This window comes from Labrus bergylta, chromosome 5 (assembly GCF_963930695.1).
Source record: "Labrus bergylta chromosome 5, fLabBer1.1, whole genome shotgun sequence".
Lineage (NCBI taxonomy): Eukaryota > Metazoa > Chordata > Actinopteri > Labriformes > Labridae > Labrus > Labrus bergylta.
Genome location: NC_089199.1, coordinates 16,673,350 through 16,699,311, shown reverse-complemented (window position 1 = coordinate 16,699,311; position 25,962 = coordinate 16,673,350). Strand labels below are relative to the sequence as shown.

The following is a 25,962-nucleotide window of genomic DNA, read 5'->3' as shown; positions in this document are numbered from 1 at the left end:
AAAACTCTGATGGACCAAAAATATATTGATTACTCAACAAAATTTAAAACCAGAACACTGCAATTCAAGCAGTGTCAGATGGAAATGACTGACCTTCCTTGTCATCCTTGTGTCTGATGATTGTGTTTTGTGGCCTCTGTCTTCCGGTTTTAACCTTACCTTAACTGTACCTTGATTTTGTCTTACTCTATTTTGGTCTAAAGTCTAACTGTCTGTTGTAACATTGACTTCTGATTACCCTGCCTCTGCTCTGTCTTGTAAAAAACATTTTGTACTCTTGTTAAAGTTGCTACAGAAATAAAGTGATTATAATAACTATAAAAGCAACATTGGCTTCAATCGTAATCTGAGAGGTGCTACTCCGAACCTGTTAACCACTTACCTGGTTCATTTTCATCTAGATCTATTTTGCAATGTTAGTTGGTAAGTACTTGGAAGACTTGTCCCCCTGCTCCGTATATGTTTCATGTGCTTGTTCATGTATGTGTTTCATGCACCGATATTGATAACAAAATGAAATTGGTGACCTAGTGGACGGTAAAGCTATCCATCCAACTGCCCTGGTTATTCAAAAATGTATGTTTAGAAAGGCATTTAGGTGACCATATATGTATAGGGCTGATTTGTGTAAGACTAGAAGCATATGGTAGCTTCTATGTAGGTCAGAAGTTAATGTTGGAACTAGTTTAAGCTTCACATGTGTTTTCAAACGACGTCTCTAATTGTACTCTGCCTGGAGTCATTTTTATGTTTTGGCTTCTGAGGAACAGCTGCCTGCTCTGTTCACTTCACTGTACCCTCTCCTTCTACAGGTAGACATGTCAAGATCCACCCAAAAAAAACATTCAATTTAATGCAAATACGTCTTTTAAAAATAGTGTATTATATAAGGTGAATGATAATGTAGCAAGTTGGCATTGAAAAGTCTACCTTAATCATGTGTTTATAGACCATGTTTGTACACACACCCTCTTTGTGTCAGCTATATGGTTAATGAATCTATCACAAATCAAGGCATAAGAAGCAGACAAACAAATTGACATGAACCTTCAGGTCAATGAGGAGATTTCCTGTCTTTCCTTATCCAGCCTGCTATTGGACATGACTGCTAGGGTTGACAAAAGTCCTTTAAGTTTGAGTGCAGGCCTGACTGTACATCAGATCAGACAGGCCTACATCAGATCCTGCACCGCTGTGGTACAATCATGTTAAGGCATCATTTATAGGGTCTTTATTGGGGGGAAGGAAAGATACAATAGATTTACTGGGTTTTATATTGTTATACTGCTATTAAATTGTTGTTGAACTGGCAAATGAAACAGACTCTTGTTTTATCAGCAAAGTAGGAATATCACATGACGTCAAATAAAGGGATAGTATTTGGTTAAACCAGAGCCACATGTCCAAACTCATATTTGTGTTTAGTCTACTAGAAACAAAATAAATTGCAATTTGGCAACCTACTTTCAAACTAGGGCTATCTTGTGAAATTGTGAGGGTCTCCCCTGCCATGTTAGTTCAAAATTTGCACAATTATGTCGGTTTTGATACGAGTTAGTTTAGTCTAAATTTAGCTAACTAAAGACAACTAATTAGCCTCAGGTAGCTAACTACTTTTGAAAAATACTTTTGCTTCTCCTTTCCCCAGATGTTTAAACTGCACTTTCTGACCCAGTCGTCGACCCCAACTCAAAATAATATTCATATAGCATATTATTCGCAGTTTATTCTGATATTTTTTTTTGTCAGTTTCACAGTGGCCTACCATTTGGCGTCCAGACGTGCAGGCAATGACCGCTAATGACCTGGGAGCATACTGGGGGGAGTGGGAGTAAGAATCTAGTCTGCAGACTGGTAAAGAGCCCTGCAAGCCACCAGATGGCGCTCGAGGTAGATGTGCGCTGCTCAGGCCAGAAATAGTCCCCAATTCTCCAGTCTCACATTGAAGGCCTTGAATACAGATGGTGTAAATGTCATATCAGAAAGATCTTTCGTGTTCTCACATTGTTGTTTTTTTTTTTGTCTGTTCATACGCGTGGTTCTAAAATCCCATTGTTAACTCACATCTCTTCTTTTTAACTGGTAACTTTAAGAGCGATTGAGCATAGATAAAAGAATCATTGATATTTTATGCATTTTAGAATTAGACATGGGCTGATAGTGTATGCAAATGTATTTTTTTCTGGTTTTTTTGTCCATATAACTTTGCAGAAACAGATTATCCTTTAGAAGTCAATTAATGGTTCTAACATAAAAGTGTCAAATTTTTCCCGTTTCCGTTGTCAGACTAGGCTAAATGATAATCCTAATGGGAAGAATCTTGTTGTTTTTTAAGAAAAACAACGCCCGAAATTCATCAAGTTTACATTTGTTTAACTGATATTAGATGCATATTATTGATACGAGGAATGACAGTAGTGAAGACAAAGGGATTACTTGTATTATTTTCATATTAATTAACAGCTGCCAGCTTTTCCTGTTTGAAACGCAATGCACATTTGCCAGCGACTTATTGAACGTTTTGATTCCTGAGCTTTCACCAAATATTAGGCCATTGAATTTACACAGTTCCAAATGGTTAAATAAGATGTTATGCAAGATGTTTTTGTCCTCTAATACATTTGCATACCGTTGACAATTTGGGGGATGGGAATGGGAGAGGAACAGAGTATGGCATGCTGTTAGTTGTTTGCAGGTAACGCAATCTGAATACATTAATGATTATTGGGCTATCTCCTGTCTTTTCAAACTGTTATCTCCTGTCCTTTCAAAGTAGAGAGACAGAGCAGAGAGGGGGGAGGGGATAAAGTGTCTCGCACTCGCTGAGGGGGGAGGTCAGTTTGTCATGTTTTGTGGGGGAAGGGGCACAAACAGAGGGCCACCGGGCCCCTTTTTGGGTCTCCATGGAATGTAATTGAGGCTCTGTCACTCAGGCAGACACACAAACAGACCAAAAACACAACATAAATGCGCACAGTTTTTAAGACGTAAATCTTGTCATGAAACATGAACATTAGGCTACTCGAACAATATCTGCATACAGAGCATTGTGTCATATTGTAAAGAGTTTATTATTATCCATTCTCCATGTTTAACACTTGCAACCAGTCTTTATCTTGTCAACAAATGCTTCGGGGTAAAACTTTGATATAACATAACAAATGCTGCCATTTCGTAATGGACTTCACTGCCCCGAAGCAAAAAAAAAACCCTACTAATATTTACATACCCTTCGCTATCTTTTTTTTCAATCTGGACCTTTTATTGCTTATTGTAGAGAGAGAAATGTCCTTACAAGAAGGACCAGGTTAGGAACTCTGAACCTGCTGCTCTCCCTCCATCTTTGCTCTCAATCCCTCCTTGGTTGAAAGCATTCAAAGCTAATACCTGATGTAAACATGGAGACAGTTGTTCATTTTCCTCCATCCCTTGTGGTCACTCAGGTGCTTCACATTGACATGTCTGACACTGGTCACATAGCCTATTTGAGGTATCAGGCTGCATAGCTTAACATGTCTTTGAGCCCCAGTCACTCCTCTGATACAATGCAAACTATAGATTGAAATGTTTAGCAATCTAAACTCTGGTTTTAATGCTGGCAATTCCATTGAAGTGTTGCTTAAACCAAGCCACGTTACAAATCACGATTCATTATGTCAATTTTCCTCAACCAATTTAAATAATTATTGGAAAAAACAAACATTTATGAATGGTGATTCTTTAGGACTTGCCACTTTTAAAATGCACAAGTACCCAAACATTATATTCTTTGTTTTATATTTATATAGGCTATATCCAATATTAAATAGTCTTTTATGTAGCCTAATGATAGCCTATATGAATGTAATATGCTACTCTATGGGCATGATAAGTAACCTGCATAAAGCTGATTTCCTGCCAGCCTATAAATACATTTTTAAATCTCTCCCCTAATAATATCAGTGACTGCTGCTCATATCACCTATGGGTATTGGTGTACGTGTAGTCCATTCGCAGAACGTGTTAAACAGTTTGATGCGGCTTGCCAACGAAAGCAACTACATAACCCAGAAGTCATTTCGCTCTGCTCCAAGCTGGCTCCCTCCGCTCGGGGAGTGTTTCGCATTTAAACAAACACGGTCCTGACGAAGATGGCGGAGAGTTTGTAGAGGTGTAAAAGAAACTGTATTACTCAATGAAAGCGACGGAGCCGGTGAGTTTTCTGCTGTTGATTTAATGTTTCCATGTAAGCCTACCTAAGTTTTGAACTAATGCTACTGTGTGTTTAAAGGCGCAAATTTGGCACAGAAGCAGTCGGTGTTGCTCCGCTTCCGATCTAGCTGTGGGTTTAAGCTACCGTGATACAATGAACCCACATTACCACTGTCTGTTTGTAATGGGATGGTTTACGATATTACTGAATCAAAAACTGCAAATGAGGTGACGATAACACGAAGCTTGGCTTGGTGATGTGCAGTTCCTATCGGTGTTAGTGCTTGGTGGTGTTCCCATTAACCGCTGGCTGCAAAGTTTATGAGATACGGGCTCTCTGGTTCGCTTGTGTGCAATAGCATAGCACTTTATACTCGGCACTACGAGGGAACTCGTTTGTGTGTTAAAACGCTTAACTTCAACTTTGAAGCACCGATAGGTTGTGTTAATTTCCCACAATTCAACTAAATAGCATTGGACATCTTTTTTTTTTCTTTCTTTTTTTTTTTTTTTTTTTTTTTTTACTAGGCGCTCTGACTTGTGTGCAGTTTAGGTGCCACTGGGACTGCAGGATTTTTATGTATTTACAGCTAACGTGAATTACACCTGAGCCGTTGTCTTGTTGGACAACATCAAAAATGAATTTGATTATTTCTGGATGATTGTGGTTTAGTCTCCACCATGGATCGAAGACACACTGGAAATGAGGGCAGTCCCAAGTTTTGTTGGTAGAGTGTTTTCTTGCCCTTAATTTGCCACACGGATTGCAATAACATAACAAATAGCAACACAATAATTGAATTCGTGGTTCTTCGTGTAATTGAAAAAGCACTTTCAGAGAAGGTGTCTCCCAGTCTTTGCTGTAGTAAATTGTATGATGTTAACTGGCTGCAGATCATGAGGACATCACTGTCCCCCAGTGCTGAATGCTAAACTTGAACTGGCCGCTCTGGAGAAACAACAGCATCTGTTATTTATTTGTTTCACTGTAGTGAAATCACCGATCCGTGATTGTTATGAGTGGTATAATGATACATTTCATAGCTGATCCATCACATTTAGCTAATGTATGTGCGAGAGAGACAGAAAGAGGGAGATTGATGTTTCAGTGCAGAGGAGGAAGAACACCCTCGGGGTTAAGGTAAAGTCCATGCTGACTTTCTCTGTGCTCGAAAATGTGAATGCTCAGCACTTAGTTTGTAAGGTTGTAAGAGGACATTCTTGGAGAACATGCTCATGACAATGAGAATGTGAGTTAGTCATTCCACTGAAACCTTTGAGGTTTAGGTGTGCTGCCTGTCGCTCACTTCGCTTGGGGCAAACCCTACCGATACTTTCAGGGATTTACAGCTGAATGCTTTTTTTTTCCACGTGAGTGTCTGAAATTTTAAGGTATTATTTATGATAATGCAGAGGTAGGAATATCCCCGCTTATATGATTTAATGCTATTCATTAACTAGGCTGCAATATTTCAAACATATGGGCATTAAAACTGTTTGTAGGTGGCAATGAAGAAGTGAGAACCATGCTTCTGTCAGCAGCAGTCAGATGAGCGGACTTGTCTTTATTTTGAGTCTGATGGAATGCCATTACTCAAGTCCACATATGTGGTATTTTTGTAAGTGGTAGAATGACCACTGTGGGAACCTGTCCAATGAAGTGCTTCTGCTCATATTCTTGGCAAATGGAGCCCCCTGTCCCCCATTCTCTTTCCCTTTATCTACCTCTTTCTTTCTCCCTCACACAGGGTGTCAGGCTGCGTTAACAATGAATCAATCTTTGGGGGGATTCTTTGACTGCAGATGGGGTGAAGAGTGACTGGGATGCATGGCTTTCGCTCTTTGTCTGCTGGCCCCTGTGCTCTCAATAATTCATTAACTTATCACTTTTTCTCATGGGACTGGGAGAAGTCTCTGTGTGGTGGCACATCGTGTGGCTACATCAGATAGTCTGATTGATAATGGAACTTGTACATGTATTGGTGTAACAGATATCAAAGTGACACTCTGGAACTGGAATTAACTTTGGATGTAGAATATATTTACACCCAGTCGGTCCTAACAAAATGTAAAACTGAGATAGTTTGTCAAACTCTTTTGTAGCATGAAACACAAATAAGATTTATAATAATACACTTGGATGATTGTATAGTTCAGTGACCTCTATGTTCCTCATTTTCATATTTTCCAAAGTCTACACCATAAAAATGCATTATTGTAGTAGTGCACAGTAAATACCAATGACATTGTATATCATTTGGATGAACCCAAATTCACAATTCTCACTGAAAAACGTAAGAATAACCTTTCAAATTTTTATACAACTTAGATTTTTAAATTGGTTTCTCATTCTTATTTGGATTTTTTTTGTTGTTGCTATGATTAGATTGGCATATGAAGACTGGTAGGGGAAGCAGTAAGAAGTGGAGCTTGCTGCTGTGGTGGGTCGGAGACACGTTTGATTAGGTTCTGTAATCAGTCTTTGTCGAGCTGCATTTTTGCATCACTGATATCTGAATACATGACATTCTTTAAATGTTTTGTCACTCTGGTTGTGTCAAGAGAAACTGGGAGACAGACGTAACAAGTTTCATTTCAAGTAACTGCCAATTGCTCATGTGCTTTTGGTTCTATTCTAGATTAATAGCTGTGTGGGTGAGCGGTGGCTCTGAGTGGACTCCTGTTGACAGAAAGAGCTGAAAGGAAAGCCTTATTGTTTCCACTAATTGAAATATGACTCCATGGGCTTCATATCTTAAAGTTAGGCAACAGTAAAATAAGTATTAGTCAAGGAGACACCCCAGACGCTACCTCTGGAATTTGACCTAGTATTTGTAATTCAACTAAAAAGTGCCCTTTTTACGAGTTTTAATTTAATTTATGATGTTTCTCGATCTGTTTTCATGTCAAGTTAGCTTTCAGCAGTTCTACATGATTCTGTAGTGCTTTGCTCTTCACTATTTAGACTGGTCTCTGACTTGTTGTTGGTGGCTGTTTTACAACCCAAAGTTTAAGAACACAAAAGTTTCCCGTGGTCAGCTCAAGCCGTGTAAAACATCCTATTGAGCCCTCACAACTCAAGGTCACTCACGCAGCGACTGTGATCTGTATTTGTACATCTTGAGGTGCACATTCACACTCTCGTGTGTTGGGTAGGACTCAACAGGTAGGTTTGCTTTGTGTACCTACGTCAGTGGAGCTAAATATAGAACACTGCTCAACAAGACAGTCGTGTTTCCACTGCTAAAATATTTACAACTACTTTGCCCAATTAAGTGAGAGTGAAACTGTGAGGTGAGGGTTTCTGAAACCAGATTTTTATTCACGTTTCAGAGGAAGCCGGACAGCTGAGTCCCAAGTCAAGCGGTGCAGTTTGCACCCTGACTCTATTTGAAGTCACATCTCATTCGTCCCCTCAGTCCCCTCTTCCTCAACTCTGAGGTAATACCTCAAGTGTGAGGCTCGCTGCAGTGCCATATGTGAGCCATGCACACTTCTACAGGGCCAAACAGGCAGCCTGAAGCAATCATTGCACCCAATTCCAGTTTATAACCAGCAAGGATTTGGAACTCTCTCTCTGTCGTCTTCGTTGATTGGTTGAAGGCAAGAGTTTATTAGGGAAGGAGGTGCCAAGAGCTTTGTCCCCCATCCCCCTTGCCCTTCCTCTTTAACTTCAACTCCCCCTTTAACTTTCGCTCCCCCAGCTAAAGAATGCTCGTAAACCGGGTTCACCTGAACAAGCCAGTGGGAGGGTAGCTCCTTGGCCCAGTTTTGTTACCATTGTAAAATGTTAGCGAGACCTTGTTTGTGTTTTGTTTAGGGCCCTCTTTTCATTAAAAAAAATGCGGTGGGGGAGAGACAGCAAGGGTGAAAAAAAAAAAAAGTTTGGTTTGTGAGATAACTGCTACCAGATGCTCCCTCTGTCTGTTATACAACGTAAAGAGATGAAAAAAGTGAGGCTGGTAAAGAGACACACTGTCATGGATGAACTTTTCAACTTCTTAGAAAAACTCTCCACCTTTTCCCTGTCTCCAAATTTTCTTGTCCAGTTTTGACTCTGCCTCCATTAAACAAGGGGAATGCACATTGTTTGCAGGTTCTCTGTCCTACAAAGCTTTCTTTGACCGTCTTCAATACTCCATCCCCTGAAATTCAACAGTGTCAAATGGTTGGTTGCATGTATTTCCTTTTGTTTACCTTGTGTTTCTCTTTTTTTTCTCTCTACATCACCAAGATCAAACAGTGTGATGTTGGACCTCTTTGGCAGTTGGGTGGGGTTCCTGGGGTCTGCTTGGTACAGGAGGCAGTTGTGGCTGGAATAGCGCTGCAGTGGCAAGTTGTAAGAGGACGCGTACACAGATGTAGCCATGCAAGCAGGGGCAGTATGGGCACTGAGGCCCTGTTGACGGGACAATTCCATCTGAAAATGGGAACCCTTTGTCGCATTTTTGCTGTTCATTTACCTGACAACGATGTTTTGAGCGACTGGAAACACTTTGAAAACGGCTTCCAGAGTGAAAACATTTGAAAACGGCCCTGTCTACGTGTAAACTGGCAATATTCAGTAGCCCTGAAAAGTGAGACTTTTCGCTCATGAGCTTTACCGTCCTGATAATAGCCATGCGAGAGTAGGTGGACTACAACAACAATGGCGGACTCCCAAGGTCTGATAGTGAACATTTTGACTGGCACCCGGCATGACTCCCTGTCAACATTTTCTGGAAAGGAAGAGTGTGCATTGTGTCATTACAAAGTAACAACGCCAACTACTGGCTTGTTATGGATACTACAGTGGTTTTAGTCTTCTCCTTTTTTTTTTTTTTTTTTTTGCAGATCCAGGTCCTTGTCATCAAAACGTTGTTGTCTGAACCATTCCATTTTCAGTGGATCATTTTCATGTAGACGTGTAGAAAGCTCGCCTGTGCATTTTCAAGCTTAAAAAACTGAATTCAGTGTGCAAAGAAACTCACAGTACAGTGCTAGACAGCATTAAGAGTTTCCACGAGTGAGATTTCTATTGCGTCCTTGAGTTCAAAGGAAAGTCAAGTTCTGAATGTCACTTTTCCAAGCCAATGTAGAGCGCTCCAAACGTACAGCAGCATGTCAACACTGGCAAGGCACGAGCCAGATCATTTACTACCATCCCTTTTTTCACCATCACTCATATTTTAATTGGATGGATTTTTTTCCCTCCTCCTCGCATTTCTGGATAAAGTGGAAAATGTTCCTTTCGCCATTATTGCTTTTTGCCGTGCCTGATGACATCACTGCTGTATATGTGGCTTGTCGTTAAGGCAACACTCCAATCAAAAGGTTGCTGCTCCGGAGCTTACTGTTGTCCCCAGAATAGCCGAGCCAAAACCAGCCTCCTGACATTGCTGCAAGGTTTGCACTGATGCAGTAGTTTATATTCCAAAGAACACTGACAAAAGTTGGCCATTACTATTCTATAAAAGAGGAGCTTACATTTTTGAATTTTACACCATGTTTCCATATGGCTTGTTTTTTTTTTTTTCTGCACCCCAGTAAACATTTTTCTACTGTACTGTTTTAATGTTATGCATCAATTTTATTCTTTTTAATTGAATCTGTTTTAATAACTTCCTTCTTGTTTTAATGTCATTGTTATTTAATTAATGCCATCAATGTCTATTATTTCCAGTTTCTTCTTTTGTCAAGCACTTTGGGCTGCATATTTTTATTTATGAAAGGTGCTATATAAAAAAAAAAAAAAAAAAGCTCTGCCATACTCATTCAAACTTTATGACTGAATGACAGGTGAAGCAAAGGTTTCCGGACAATAATCACCTCCTGAACAGTCTTTATTAATATTATTGCTACAGCTTTTGTTACAACTCAACCACATGGCCATCCTAGAAGTTAGATTAAATCTTAACTTAAATAAGGGAAAATAAAGAGTTAAATGAAAAACCGATTTTTGTTTCATAAGATTTTAAACATTTTTCTGCGACAGACAAGCACAATCCTAAGTAATGTAATAATACAGGCAGGAAAGGGTTCATGGTTCAATCAAGCAGCAACCTCCAGTGGTCGAAGAATGAAGCCAATGCAGAAGTGCAAAACATTGCAGTTCTGCTAGTGTCCACTTGAGGCTGGCTGCAAAAGCCAAGAAATCCCAGTAATTCCCATTGAATGTATAAAGAATGAACAGTGCAATACCTTTCCTCAAGTGCAGCCAAAACATTCTCCTGCATTGCTCTATGGCCAATGACACAACTTAAAAAAATAAAAATAATAATAGATTCAATGCAAGAAATATCAGCCAACTCAGAGTCTCTCAGTCTTTTTGACTGATGATTGGAAATCGTCGACTTCTTGCAGACAGCTCTACTTATTGATACTTTTCTACTCTAAAAGTTTTTAGTGAAACAAAAGGGACTTGTTCTATAAGCAGTCAATTTTTTACTTCTGCCTAAAACAGTAAATGCATGTCTAAAACCTTTGTGCTGAATGACCATACATATACCCAAAACTAGGATTCTAACAACGATAGATACAAACGACTGCATTCAGTGACTTCGATCCATTTTCTGATTTGGGGTCCAAACAACATTTTGACAGAACTTTCACTCAAACTGTAGTTAAGGTAAGAGTTTTTTTTTTTATTCCCGTGACAAAAGCTGTTTTCGATCCGAGCACTTAGAGGCCAATGAGCAGACTACAGTATTTGTAATTTTGTCCATAATTTCAGATTTACATTCCTTTTAAGCCAAACCAATTGAACTGAACTGTAGGAACGTTTTTCTGTATTTATTTATTTAAGTTTGTTCATGCGCGATGACCATGAAAGAAGTTTAAAGCGGAGACCAGCGCTTGTCAGCTGGACCTGCCCGCGTTGTCCTTTGCTTGCTCCCTTACAGTATGAGAGACTTGATTAGCGGTACGAGCTTAATCACTCAGCAGATGGGAACAGAGTGCAGTGTCACCAAGACAAAAACAAACCCAGGGTTGGATTATGGCTCAGCATGCAAGAGCGTGTGTGCATGTGTGTTTGTGTCCAGTACAGAGCAACTGTGATTTGATTCCTGACTGTTTGATTGAAGCAGAGCAAAGCTCCGTTTGACTCTCAAAACTTGATCCTTGTGACCCCTGTATCCCTCGTGTCCTCATAAGTCATTTAAACTGACTTTTAATAGTGTTAACCTGAAACTGAGCAGTGGTGAGCATAATATGTGGCAGGCTCTGTGAAGAAGTTTTCAGGATTTCGTAATCATCTTTTATTAATGGGGGGTTTTTGGACAGAGATTGAAATGACAGACTAAAATAATCTCCATTTATGTGTCAAATTGTAAAATAATCTCTTTGGTTTACAAGTGTCTGGATTGCTCATACAAACTTGTGTCAATTTGTTTTGTATTTTGCTATAGTAATGTTCACCTCCCTAGTAGTTAGATTGATAGTTTTCTGATGCTGTTTTTCTGTGAGCGTTTAAACCCCCCATTTCTGCTCTCTCTCTGCGTTTCCCCGCGTACCTCATTTCTGGAATCTTTTTCACCTAGGCTCTGTCAACACATGGAACCAGCCAGATGAAAGAAAGGAAAAGGAGTAGTAAGGGAAAAATGGGAGATGGGAGGGGGTGCAGTTGTGAAACTGGCGTAAGACCATCTTTTGAGCGGAATTCTTTGCAGGAGTCAGAGTTCAGGCGCTACATTGCAGCGCCGTGATTGGCTGAGGAAAGGTGAAATGAAAACCACGGTAAACTTTTGACCCCGGCGCAGGAGCTCTGCAGGAACGCCCAGCTCTGGCGTGGTGGAACAGAGCCCGCTCTCTTCCTGTGTTTACTCCACCAATCCAACAGGGACGGTGGGGAGAGGGAGAGGGAGAGGGGGAGGGGAGAGGGGAGCACAGAGAGGGAGGAGAGAAAAGACACGAGAGCGAGCAAGAGGGAGGGAGCAGAGGGAAGGGAGAAAATCGTCAGAGCTGCGCTGCGGTCTGAAAATGAATAGCAGTTTTCACATTTGAGAGTGGCACATTTGAAACGTGTACGTAAACACAAACATTCATACATACACACACACTGCTTTGAAAAACAAAATCTATGTCAAATGGAGTTGACTACTTTTTTTTTTTTTTTTTTTTTTAAATTGTAAAAGTAATTACAATGGCTGACATATCTTCACCCTTAATTATGTGGCTATAGGTGATTTTTCTTTCAGTCCATCTTCTTTGGTTGTAGGTGCAGATAGGTGTGTTATCAGACCGGGCAGCGTGGAGGCTGATCAGGCCATGGGGCTCTGGCTCTCCAGATAAAAGGCTGGTTAGCCATTGATTAATGCACTCATTTCCATAATATTAGCCTTGTGTGATCACAGCCGCCTGCTTTTAGCGCGGCTGTTGTGGTCTCCTTATAGGATGATGTCTTGTACTCCCTTTTATCACCTCTTCAGAAACACAAACACAACGAGCTTATAGAAAAATGTGAGGATGTAGCAAATCAGTGCCGCTATGCGATGAGTTAGCCAGTTATACACGTGCATGACTCGCTCCTTTTCTGTTTCTCTCTGTTCTTTGTCTATATTAATGACAGATTGTTGCAGGAGATGCATTTGAGACACACACACACACGCACAAATATACTGTGGGATCTGCCATCCCTTTGTTTCCCCCTTCATTTATTTCCCTGGTTTCTCTACACATTGCAGTTTGTATGAGATAAATGGGTAGATGCACACACAGTCTGTCTGAGCTCTGAGTGTTGTGTGCGATGGTTGAGGACGGGGAATGTTTTTCCTGTGAGAAAAAGCAATCCTGTGAACACAGTTCTTCTTTGCTTTGAACGACCTTCTCTCTCTGACACATTTATCTATGGGTATCATGCACACAACATGTTTGAGGAAAAAGCCACCAGGACAGATAGCGGTCTGGTGCTTTTATACATCTACTGTGCATTTATATATTTATATATGGGCCTTTGTTCGTCTCTTGAGAAGAAATCTCCAACATCATTTACAGTTACAATATGTCATCTGGCAGTTTGTGTGGTTCATATATGGGATTTATTATTGTCACAGGGCCCAACCAATATGGGATTTTTCTGGGGCCAATACTTGTATCTGACAAAAAAAATACCAATATTTTGATACCAATATATTCAGATATCTTCCTTAGATCTTGTCTTCGATCTTTAAATGTTGATGTACACACATACTGTTTTTATGTATGAAATATACAATGCTTAGTTCCTTCGTGAAGTAGTCTCATACTTTTTTCACCCTCAGCTGTCTGAAAAATGAAAAAAACAAACATAAAAAACAGTTATTAACACGTATTGCGATTCAATACTATGATTGATTGATTATTGCAGTTTTGTTTTGATACAAACTTACAGTTGATTTAGCAGACAGTCTTATCCAGAGCGAAGAAAATCAGAGCACAACACAAACAAGGATCTAGAGAGTAAGAAACAACGATAAGTGCAAAAGGAAGCGCTTCAATTCTGATCGGTGTGCAGTGCACAGAGGCAGAGCATTTTCTTTTTTTTTTATGAAAGTTAATCAAAGAACAACATCAGCTGTTCTTAACCTGACCTTAACCAGGAATGTGTTTAACAAACAAGTTCAGAACTTATCAAGAAAACAACAATTGACTCCGCACGTCAGCTGTTATATGTCCTGTAATGAGTAGTACGGCCAATATATCCCATCATGCTTTGCAGGACTTCATATTCTTCAAGTTTAGTAGGTTTATTTTGGAAAAAGATGCTAATGAAATACACTGATGGTCAAGTGAACTTGTATTTGAAATAAACCTTTCAATATTCAACATAAAATAAGCCATTTGTCTGTAGATACGTGATATGCCAATATCCGCCGATATTATTGGCCGGTCGATAACTTGGTCAGGCGCTACTTTGAATAATCAAACCCATAAAACATTTGTGTTTTAGACAGATTTGTCCTTGATCATTGGATCAAATCAAACCTTGTTATATCTATTAAAGATGGAGACTCCTGATGGTTTAAAAATGCTACACAAACTCCAAAATGCTTCTGTCAGGGTGTGTTTCCGTCTATTGCCAACTCCTCCTCTCTGGACTCTTCACTCACATTTGCGTCACCATCACCGTTTTCAAAGGTGTGCTTTATTCCACTCTGAAGTTCTCCTTGTGTTTCTCTCTAAATCAGTGTTGGCGATGAAGGATTTTACTTGAAGTCATTGTGAATACATTTGGTAACACTGAAATAAAAGCTTTTGTTTTTGATGACGGTGTCAATTCACCAGTCAGACATGATCTGAATGACCTTCACATTTGAAGAACACAGATAAAAGGCCACACAAACATCTTGCTCTACTGATACTAACGTAACAAAGGGACATCATTTTCAATATTTTCAGTTTGGTTTAAGCTAAACTGGAGATACTGAGCTGCTCAACATGGATGTTTTCTAACTAGCTTTATGTTTCAAAAATCCTTTCTTACACATGTTAAACATATGTCTACTTCATCCCTGAATGTCATTCTGTGGAAGCTCTTTCCATCTTGTCATCAAACCCTCTGACTCCAGTCTAGTCCCACTAGTCCCTGTTTCATCAAAATCATGTGTTATGTTGGCAAAGAAAAGTGAGCAATGATCATCAATAACAAGGGTGCATTCAACTCCATGAAAAATGTTTACTTCTGGTAATTATCTCCCCTCTGAAATTCAGGGGGAATCCCCAAAATGTCTCAATGATAAATGGCTGCTCCGCAAAGTAAAATTAGGTTCTTAATGGAAGCATATGGGTAATAATGTTTTCAATGGGTGCTTTGTGTTTGATGCCAGTTAGCAAGGGCAAAAATATGACTGGTTATTGGTGTCGGCGGAGAGTTCAGAGCACTGACTGTTCTAGCCGTGGTGAAATGCACACTCATAGTTGTCAGACACTCTGGGCGTGTTGAGTTAACTTTAGATTTATAAACCATTCTCTAAGGAGAATTGTATAAAATATAAAACTTTAATCTTTGTGTCACATGTCTCACCATTAGCGGCTCTGTGGTTTAAATGTAACAATGTATGCCAAGATGAAACATGAAAAAACAAATGTGCAGGGAGCAGTATGTTTGCCTGTTTTAATGAAGCTGTCAGCGTCAGCATGCAAAGCTTACTTGCCTGTGATTATTTGATTTCTCAGTATAACTTTGTTTATTTCCCTCTCCTATTAGTGGCCTTGCTTGTTATCTACAGCACTTACCCATGAATCCGTCCTGAGAGGGATGATTTATTAAGTTGAACCAAAATAAATGTTTAATAGACCAGGATTTATTTGAATCGCTCTCGTGCTTGCAGGATTAAAATCAAGAGTTGGTGTTTCTAACTTGTCGGTGTAAAGTTTCTAACTTAAAGGCGAACGGTGAACTGTGAATTCTTTAACATCGAATGATTATTCAACTAATTTAACTCATTATTTAAGGACATGAAGTTTGCACGGCTGAAGGGTCGACGAGTGTAATCGTCAGAACAAGGCTTCCAAACTGCAGGATTGTTTTCTTGACTGAAGGCTTTGAGGATGGTGTTGGTATGAGCTCCAGTTGCACTTCACCAAGCAGGGTGTATGTTCAGCAGTGGGTGGAGAGGTTCTTTGAAGAAAAAAACAGGAAGTCATTCTTTCCTTTTGTTTCCTTTTGGCTCTTGATGTTTCAAACTCAAGTGGACACCTTTTGTTACCTTATTACCTTTCCTCTGCGCTGACTGTGTGCACCAGTTTGCATCTTAGGGCAGTGGGGTGTTGATTCTTTGGTGTTTGTAGCGGGTGTCTGCAATGAATATGAAGACGACAAAGCACTTCAGTCTTCTTTTTTTAAAGGGGGGACATTTGCCTCGGGTGTGATTTTGGGTCTCTCTAATAGTGTGCCCCACATTGTCTGATCTTTGTTTTGGATTGGCCAGTGTTTATTGTTGGGCCTGCCACTCATTGTCTCAAGGAGCTCAGATTGCAGGCTTTATTTTAGGCTGAGAAGGAATGTCATCCTCACTATTCTGGTCCTGACTGATCGACTGGCCTCCAGCCAAAACCCCTGTAGATCCAAATGATCTTCAATCTTTATTTGTGTTCTCAAGATGGAATGTTTTGTTTCCTTTCTTGAGTAATACTTTTATTCAAAGAATCCCTGAAAAGGATGTTGTAATTATATTTTTCAGAGATGTAGTTCTCGTTGGAGAACGTTACCATTTGTCCTTTTGTCTTTTCAAAAAGCCTTGGGAAGCATCAAAGCCATTCACTTTAAGTCAAACATGTTTGTCCCTTCTAGATAACTACATGGTAACTCTGGTGACGTTAAGTACCTGTTCTGTGAAACATCATTGTCATGGGAATGGTTTCAGTGTTGGCTGGAAGTTTCAATGAAAATATGAGGAAGAAAAGTCCCTCACAGCACATCGAGATCGTAAAAGAGAGGACTTACGTCCCTTTACTATTCATTACTGTTACTGATGACCAGCTGCACCTTTTAAAATGAAGGACGAACCATTGTGAAGGCTGAGCATATTGGCCGATACTTGCCCTGCTCACAGATATCGGCCAATATGGAAAATAATCATTGTTGTTCACTGCCATCCTCAAAATGTAAAGGATGGCAGTAGGAGCAGTTCCCATGTTTTCGCCTACTATAAGGTTAATGTCTACATCATCCCTGTGTCTTTGAAATGTGGCCAGTAGTTTAAAACAGTGTATTTGTTGGCATACTACTTTTATCAGTACATAAAGATTGTATATATTGTACATAAAAAAATTTTCAATAGATAACTATTTTGCGGTAGGCTGATGGCCTAGTGGTTAGTTTATGCGCCCCATATACAGAGGTTGTTTTCCTTGAAGCGATCGGCCCAGGTTCGAATCCAGCCTCTCTCTCTCTCTCTCTCTCTCTCTCTCTCTCTCTCTCTCTCTCTCTTCCCCCCCCCCCCCCCCCCCGATTTCCGAGTCTATCCACTGTCCTGTCTCTCAAACAATGACATTCAAATGAACTTAAAACAAGACAAATAGTCTGCAGTATGGCACATAGTGAAATGATTTCCTGCAGCACTGCACAACAAAAGAGCCTGAGTATGACACAGTAAGTTAGAAGTGATTTTTTTTTGATTTTTTTAGACACAGACTCTATATAAGATATTGGAAGTAATACCAAAACTGTCCTGAGAGCAACAAGGATGCATAAATGAAGTTCTTACCCCAACAAATGACTCCACCATGACGCCATTAAACTGCTTCACTGAGCTCCTCTGCAAGAACTGGGGCCATTAATTTGTCATTATACGGTTGCACATTTAAATGTCTTTCTTTAGCCCCTTCAAGCTTCACATGTTTCTTCATCTGTGAGTAGACGGGAATAAAAACACTCCATGATGGACAGAGTTTGACGATAATAATGCGTTAATCTTAAATGTCAGAGAAGGTGATGAATAATGGTCTTGCATGTTTTTTTTTTTACTCTAGTGTCTGTGGATTTTTGCTTCGTTGTTTTGCTGCAGCAGCATGAAAACACTTAAAATGATCAACCCTTGTTCGGTCGGTTGACAGGAAGGAAGAGCTCTCTCTCTTTCTGTGTTGAATAATTCAGCTGCAGCATTAGCTCAGTAGCAGCCCGGTGTTTAGGGCTGATGTGATCAGTGGTCTGGGGTGTAGGATCACACACACAAACCGTGGGCAGAGTAGATAGCAGCTGTATAACTACTGCTGCCTGTGTGTGCCTGCAATAAGTGTGAGTTGAACTAATGGCTAATAAGACTTAACCTGAATGAAAGCCTTTTACCCTCTAATATGCTCTTAAATATAAATATATATATATATTTTGGCTGTATTTCACAGAATTTGTGCCTAGAGCAGCGTAATTAATCTTAGATTTCATAAAGGAAAGAACATCTGACGGGCTTATCTGTGGCTGTAGGATTATGGTGCTAAAGGTCACTTGTTTTGGGAGCAATTTGTACCCAAACACTGAAGACCTGGCCTTACCCCCTGACATGTCCCCTTGATATGAAATCAGACTTAAAACAAGTCACAAGTAAACAAAAATATGTTAGATGCTAATGCTTTACTGTAAGGGTGATTTTCTTCATTTGGGTAAAATGTACTCCGATGTTGATTTCCAGCTCCAGAGATTCCTTTCTGTGGAATTGATGGGAGCTTACTCTGATCAGAAAACACAAAACCCCAGCGGACCTTCTTAAATGTGTTTATAAGCACAATCGCAAAGTATAAAACTAAATTTAGGAAACAAAAGCTGACATGAAGACTTGTCTTGGAAACCATTTTTAATTACATAGAAAAAATACAACCAATACTGTATAAATGACCAGAAAGTGCCTGTGATGTTCTGTTTGTTGTTAGCATATGTTAAATTGATTTTTCAGGCATTTTCTGAGCTTTTTGTGAGAAGGGGATTATTTGCACACCACCAAATACTGAGTTAGCTCATTTTGAGAAAGCCTCTACTGGACACACTCTGTCATACAAGGTGTGTGCATGGAACCAGGAGGACAGGACAGCACATTGATAAACCAAATATGTAAATGGCGTGGATGAGTGGCCACATTTCCAGGAAAGGGAAGTGATGACGCAGAGGAACAGGCTGAGGGGAGGACACAAACAGGATGCTATCTGCCGTGGCTTCCTGTGCAATTTTAGAAATACAGTTTTCCCATGAATTTATGTGAAAGCAAAACATGCAAAGGACCCCCCCCCCCCCTTTCCCTCCCAATGCTATTTTCAAAGGACAACAGTTCTATTATCAGGTCATGTTTAGATATCCAGGAATTGAGAGAAGGCCACAGTAACTGACCTTTTTATTTCCGCTCTATGTTTACAGGAGATGTTGAGGCACTGAAGACCCTGGATGGAGCTTGACTGGGGCTTGTACTGGTTAAGGTGAGATGTTGGAAAATGCACAGAGACACCCACGCAGCACACACACCCATAGTGCAAATCTATACAAAACAAATTCAGACCATTTTGGTTTTTATCTACGAGTTGTTGTATTTCGCACATTGGCAGCTGCTGTTTGGTACAATACATCTGAATTTGTTCCTCAGCACATTGTCAAAAGAAGAGGAGTCAGGGCAGTGAGTGGCAAACTGCCAGGCCTGTTGAGACTCATCAGGGGCTTTGGTGTCTCTCATTGTACAAATGAAACATACTCCTGTGAACATGGAAAAGACTTTTTGAAATCCCATGAACACAGAGATGTTAGGTGCTGTTTAAATGTAATCCTGGGACTTGAAGCCTTTTTTTGTCAGACAGAATAGCAGAATAACATTTAACTATTATTTCACCCTATATTGTTCCCTGTCTATGAAAGACCCCCAGAAGCCCCTAGCTGTGCTGTTTGTCTGTTTTAGGATGTGAGACTGACTAGGGGCTGATGTCGTCCTTCTCCACGGCTGCAGAGGTGAGCCTTAGGACAGAAACGGGGAAGGAGAGAAGGGTGGGTAGAGAGAGTTGCAGCAGGAGGGACAGATTTAGAGAGTGGTGTTAAAAGGTAGAAAGGCAAGAAGCATGCAATGCAGATTTATGATGCAGAGAGTGTGTCTGAGACTTGGTGCTCTTCATGTTAAGTAGTAGTGGTGGTGGTGGTGGTGGTGGTGGTGGTGGTGGGTGACTGGGCTGCGTGTCCCAGCCTGCAGTTTTGAAGCAGGAGTTGCATAATGGCTTCCATTGGTTCTACACTTTTCCACTCTGGAATGAGCTCACTCTGTATTTAAGAAGGCTTGTGCGCGCACATACACCCATGCAGACACAAAGTCCAGGGTAGAGTTGTAATAGAACAATCTGGTGTTAAAGCTGCACGCTACAGCTTTGTGTGTGTCTCTGGGAGGGAATAGGAGAGAGCAGTGACCTTAGACAGCGACTACAGAGGTTTCCTTTAACATGAACTCTGAGGGGTCAGACGCAGGGCAATGCCAGAGCAAGAAAACAAGGGCAGGGTCCCCAGCCCAGGATTGCTACACCCAGAGAGGGAGGGAAGAAGGGAGGGGGTTGCCTCAGGATGGTATGGGGGGGGGGGGAGCGCAGTAAAAACCCATTGGAAGAAAGAGCGGATGTAGCCTAGTATGGAGAGAAAAGGGAATGTGGAAAAGTTCTTACTATTTCCTGAAATACGCTGTGAAGTCTCTCTGGATTCTATCCAGGCTCCACAATGCAGTTTGTATTTTTTTTTCTTGTGCAGTCTCACTCAATTTGACGAAGAGGCTTGATGGTGAATACGCTCCTTGCTGGTACAGTAGCTACAAGGAATCATCTCTAACTTTGTTGTGACAGGCCTGAACATGTAAGTGTACAGGAAATTGTTGGAGTAGCAGTTCTAACATGTGGTGCCGCTGCTAGCAAGCAAAGTGGTATCCTTCTCCTGGGCAGGCCGCCTGAACGCAGGATGACCCGTCTCCCCCGAGGCTCCAAATCACTACATCATCATCAGTCGCTCCTCGCCGTGGAACAGATGAGATTTCACTCCCATCAAGCACTAAGCAGGAACCAAGGCTGCTTGGCTAGCTGGGTAGTCTAGCATCATAAAACTGTAGGAATCCACAATCGACTCTTCCCTTGAAAGTCACTTCATCTATTACCTCAACAGCTCTGGGATTTTGAAGATATTATTTCAAAACTTGACACTAAGCTTCCAAGTTTACCTGCATTTGCAGGCATTTCTTACTGGACTTGGCAAAGAAACAACAGCTTAGGGCACTTTCCACGCTTATCCTTTGATTCGATTTTACCACACATAAAGAGAATATTAAACCACACACTTGGTTAATTCCCTCTAATCTGTTGGTCCACCTCTATAGAGTGAACATACATGATGTCTGTGCTTTCAGGTGCTGATATGCGCTTAAGATGAGTGGCATAGGAGACAACTCGTTGGAGCCGCTGTGCTCCGACCGCAAACGTAAACTGTCCACCTGTGACACACCAGGCTTAGGGTGAGTACTGTTACTTCTGTTAAGTGTCCATATACCCATTCACTTTGTCTGCTGATGTTTGTGGGGGTGTGGATGTCAGCAAAAGCATAAGGTCACTTCCTTCCTGCTGGCCTGGTGTAAACGTCCCAACCCTCTGGTTCAAATCTGTTCCTGCTGAAAGTAAATATCTGAAATATCTGAGCCCAGGCTGTATGGCCTGCTTATGGACAGGGCATGTGGAGGTGAGGTTGTCATGGCAACTTGTCTAATCCCCTTGGCTCCCTGGCAGGTGTGACAAGCGTCGGAGGGAACAGGAGAGTAAGTACATCGAGGAGCTGGCTGAGCTCATCTCTGCCAACCTCTCCAACATCGACAGCTTCAACGTCAAGCCTGACAAATGTGCCATCCTGAAGGAGACTGTGAGACAGATCCGACAAATCAAAGAGCAAGGTACTACACTGTCCAAACTATACCTCTATATACACACTCCTGGTCTTTAACACAGCCACGTCATATAATTTTCTTCTTTTGAGAAGTGGTCAGAATAAAGAAAAGGCTGAATGTTGTGAAGTACCCTGCTGTAGGACAGATGATGCCAGTGATGAAGTGGTGTGTTTGGTTCATGGCCAGGCTGCCTAAGACCAACAGCCAATTTGGCCGATTGTATTGCTAGGGGTAAATGAACACCAGTAATTGAGACCAATGCTGGATGGTCATGGCTCAAGGCTGTGACTGAAAGCGTGTATCCGTCAGTGCCAAACCCTGCCTCTCTCTAGGAGGCTGGTGGGTGACACTGGTGACTCAGAATTGAGAGATTAGAGAGTTGCTACTATCCTGCAGATTTGAGAGGATTTGGTACATCAAGGGGCATATTTTCTTTCACCTTTTTAAAAAAAATAATCTCAGTTGAGATTAAATCTACAAGGTCAAGTGGGAAAAGAAGAAAAAGAGCAATCATCTTATGATCTACCCAGAGGGTTACAGCTGGCTATTGCTGGAGTCATGTTGTCATAGTTACAGGATAGAAATGATAAATGACCTGTCTTATGCTTCTTCTCTGTTCTGTTTGTTTTTCTACTGTACACCTCTTCCCATCCCTTGCTGCTACATTGCCATTCCCTTGCATTTACTGTCTCAGATGCCACTTTATGTATGTCAATCACAGCTTCCTCTGTTCTTTCTGATCATGCAGTTAATTCAGTTAGATATGGAGCTAAATTCAGTGTCAAGTTATTTGTCGTCGAGTTTAGCGCCACCGATGACCCTGCTATATAAAGTGGTATCTAACAAAGCCTCAAACACATGCTGATTTTAAAAATAGAATGGCATGTTAAGCATGCATCCATGACTCATGCTGCCATCTGCTGGCCAGAAAATGGATTTATTTCACTGAACTAAGCAGGCGGCTCCCACCGCCAATAATAGGGAGTCATAGAAAGGCCATTAATGAAATAAAATGATTAAAAAATGGCATGATAAAGACAATACTCAACAATTACATGAATTATAATTTGGTCTTAAACATTCAAAATGTCAAACATGCTTGCACACTTTTCATAGTTAAGATCACTGTCACTAATTTGTGTTCAGTAGAAAGGCTTTTCCTGTTGAGTTACAGAGTGAAAATGATCAGCAGAAGGTTAAGTACCTAATAAAGTAATATATAGATGTTGTAAAAAGATAACTCTCTTTAACACAATTGTGATCCGCCTTATCTGTCCTCAGGAAAAAGCTCTTGCAGTGATGACGACGTCCAGAAGGCAGATGTGTCCTCCACTGGCCAAGGGGTTATTGACAAGGATCATCTGGGACCGCTGCTCCTACAGGTCAGCCTGGGGACGAGCAAAACTAGATAAATCACTATGTTCAAAGAGGGATTTGCTCTACTTGCTCATGGAATGTCTCAACTGGTTTTTAGCTGGAAAGAACTGTAACCAAATGAGGTTCACAATATTAATTTGTGTAAATACATTTTTGTTTTTTCTTCCATTTGACTCTCTTGCTGTTCTTAGGCCCTGGATGGATTTCTGTTTGTGGTTAACCGAGAAGGCAGCATTGTATTCGTGTCAGACAACGTGACACAGTATCTTCAGTACAAGCAGGAGGAGCTGATTAACACCAGTGTGTACAACATCATCCATGATGAGGACAGGGAGGAGTTTCACAAGAATCTTCCCAAGTCCAATGGTGAGACATACGTTTCATGTTGTGCTGTCAATAAAACACTCATGAACATCTGAACCCTGTTGAACAAACACGGCCACGGTCACCTGTTCACCTCTGCAATTACTCTCCATAGCACCCAATGGGGCATCGTGGGGTGCAGAGGCGCCACGGCAGAAGAGCCACACCTTCAACTGTCGTATGCTGGTGAACTTTGTTCACGGCCAAAGTCATGGGATGTCAGAAGAGCGGCCCGGGGGCCAGCGCTATGAGACCATGCAGTGTTTTGCCCTCACTCAGCCCCGGGCCATGATGGAGGAAGGAGAAGGTAAAGCCATCGTTAGCATCTCTCACAGCTTTCATTTTTTATTTAGTTATCTATTTTCCTGATGATGAGGAAAAAGAAGGTTAAGTGTGTAACAACAGTTTGTATACATTTATTCATGTAGAAGATGATTTAAGCAGCAGTCACACAGTGGAGCTTTTTTAAATTACACAGTGACTTAACTTGGCTTACAGTTCTTGTGTTGCTTTCTTCCACTGCCCTTTTTTATGTGAACTTAATGTTGCATATAATACAAACCTGTAAGATTTTACAAATACAGGTTTCTCCTTCAGTTTATCAGTTTATAAGTATGAATACACATTGTGTTGTTTCAGATTTGCAGTCATGTATGATCTGTGTTGCCCGACGCATCATCGCGGTTGAGAGGACGGAGAGGTTTAGCACTCGCCATGAACTCTCTGGTAAGTTTTTATTTTCCAAGTGTCACTTTCCTCAATTGTTTTTAATATTTTATACATGTGAAGAGAGTCTTCTGATTTTGTAAGTTCCACGTCACACTAGCCTCGACTGGAAATACTGTTTTTGGATGCACTGCTGCGTTGATGCTGTGTATTTTATCTTAAAGAAAAATTTAAGTTTAGATTTCAGATTTTAGACTTATTTTTGTTCTGTTTGTGGAAATGTGACCTGTCAATAGCCATGTCATTCCTGTATTATAGATATGCACACAATTGATTTCACCATAAATAGCCTCAAAGGTATTTGTGCTTTCCTAGCCATTATCTTTCTTGTAATCTCCTTGGATAATCTTCTTTTGCAGGTAAACTGATTGAAATTGAGCAGCAGAGTTCCCCTCACACCACTATGCGTCCAGGCTGGGAGGACCTCGTGAGGCGCTGCATGCAGATGTTCCTCCATCGAAGTGAGGGACAACCATGGTCCTACAAACGCCACTATCAAGATGGTATATAACTCTGCTACACTACCATCTAACCTCCTTTGTCACCATCACACTGTCGCTACCAAAATAAGACGATAGCATACATTGACATTATAAAACATGTTGCATTTAAAGTTGAACATGCTCGAACTCCAGGTAATCCAGGCTTGACAAAGACATGATCTATATAATATGGGTCTGGAGGGCAGGTTTAGCATTGTCAAGGAAGCAGCCATCGCAAAACTATACAAGGAATGTACCAGGTGCAAGTGACTTCATGTAAACTTTTGGTATGTGGGACTCAGCCTTTCACTTGATGAATGAGAGGTTCAAACCAGTAATAATTGTTCTCCATCACAATTGGAGCTAACACTGGACTTTGTGCTCACCTGTCACTTCAATTCTTTCAGTTTTATTTTATTGAAGGTTATACACAGGAATGTTTTTAAAGGCCCATCCAGTCTCTGGAAGGCTTGTTACGCAGACCGCCTACATGGCAGTTTTATTTGCTATCATTACAGAAAAGCATGTGTACATACACAGCGTGAAACCTAAGCTAAAACTAGCATCTCCTTTTTAGAGCTGATTTTTTTGTGTGTGTGTGTGAATGTTACCTCCCGTTGTAAGCCAATTTTTGGGTCTTTACTTGTCTTTTTCTCTACTCTAGCTTTCCATAATGGTCATGCAGAGACCCCACTGTACCGCTTCTCCCTCTCTGATGGCACCCCAGTCACAGCCCAGACCAGAAGTGACCTTTGCAGGAACCCCAACACCAATGAACCGCACTCTTTTCTTTCCACACATTTGCTACAGAGGTGCAAATACTTTTACATTTACAATAAGATAGAATAATTTGTCCTCCATTTGATGGTTGTGTTCTTTTTGTTATATATTTACATTTTTTCTTTGTAGGGAACAGAATGGTTATCGTGGGAACCAGGGTGGAGGTATGAGACCTCCTAACATTGGAGTGAACAATCCTAATCAACAGATGAACATGGTCCCAGGAGGTGGAATGGGCATGAACAGGGGCTATGGCATGGCTGAACAGGGCAACATAGCTCAAAGAGGAGCACCCCCCTACACAGGGGGTAACCGCATGAATCAGATGAATTCCATGCATCAGATGAATCAAATGAATTCCATGCATCAGATGAACAACATGGGTCAAATGAATCAGATTAATTCCGGGCATCCAGTGAACTCCCCCATGAACTCCATGAACCAGATGGGGCCCATGAATCAGATGGGCCACCATGGCATGCATCAGCAGCAGCAGCAGCAGCAGCAGCACCAACATCAGCAGATGGGTCCGTTCCATGGAGCTGGAGGCGGACCAGGGGGGTATGGGATGGGAATGACAAGTCCTCCCCAAGTCAGTCCAGGGATTAACGGCCCACCGCACAATGTAATGGGTTCACCCAGGGTCCGAGGAAGCCCCAAGATGGGTGCCAGCCCTTTCTCTCCTGGAGGTATGTACGATCAGCTATTTT

At 41.1% G+C, this 25,962-nt stretch overlaps 1 protein-coding gene across 1 annotated transcript in view; it reads left to right on the top strand.

The window, feature by feature from the left end:
• The first annotated feature begins 4,067 nt into the window (after positions 1-4,067).
• The window catches only part of ncoa3 (nuclear receptor coactivator 3), a 28,830-nt gene continuing 6,935 nt past the window's right edge, over positions 4,068-25,962 (top strand). Inside the window, exons 1-11 of the mRNA XM_020633829.3 lie at positions 4,068-4,192; positions 18,995-19,053; positions 20,997-21,101; positions 21,370-21,530; positions 22,806-22,906; positions 23,093-23,267; positions 23,380-23,571; positions 23,904-23,990; positions 24,350-24,493; positions 25,137-25,284; positions 25,382-25,941. Of these exons, the coding sequence (XP_020489485.2) occupies positions 21,016-21,101; positions 21,370-21,530; positions 22,806-22,906; positions 23,093-23,267; positions 23,380-23,571; positions 23,904-23,990; positions 24,350-24,493; positions 25,137-25,284; positions 25,382-25,941 (1,654 nt within the window). The 5' untranslated portion in view covers positions 4,068-4,192; positions 18,995-19,053; positions 20,997-21,015. The remainder of the gene's footprint in view (positions 4,193-18,994; positions 19,054-20,996; positions 21,102-21,369; positions 21,531-22,805; positions 22,907-23,092; positions 23,268-23,379; positions 23,572-23,903; positions 23,991-24,349; positions 24,494-25,136; positions 25,285-25,381; positions 25,942-25,962) is intronic.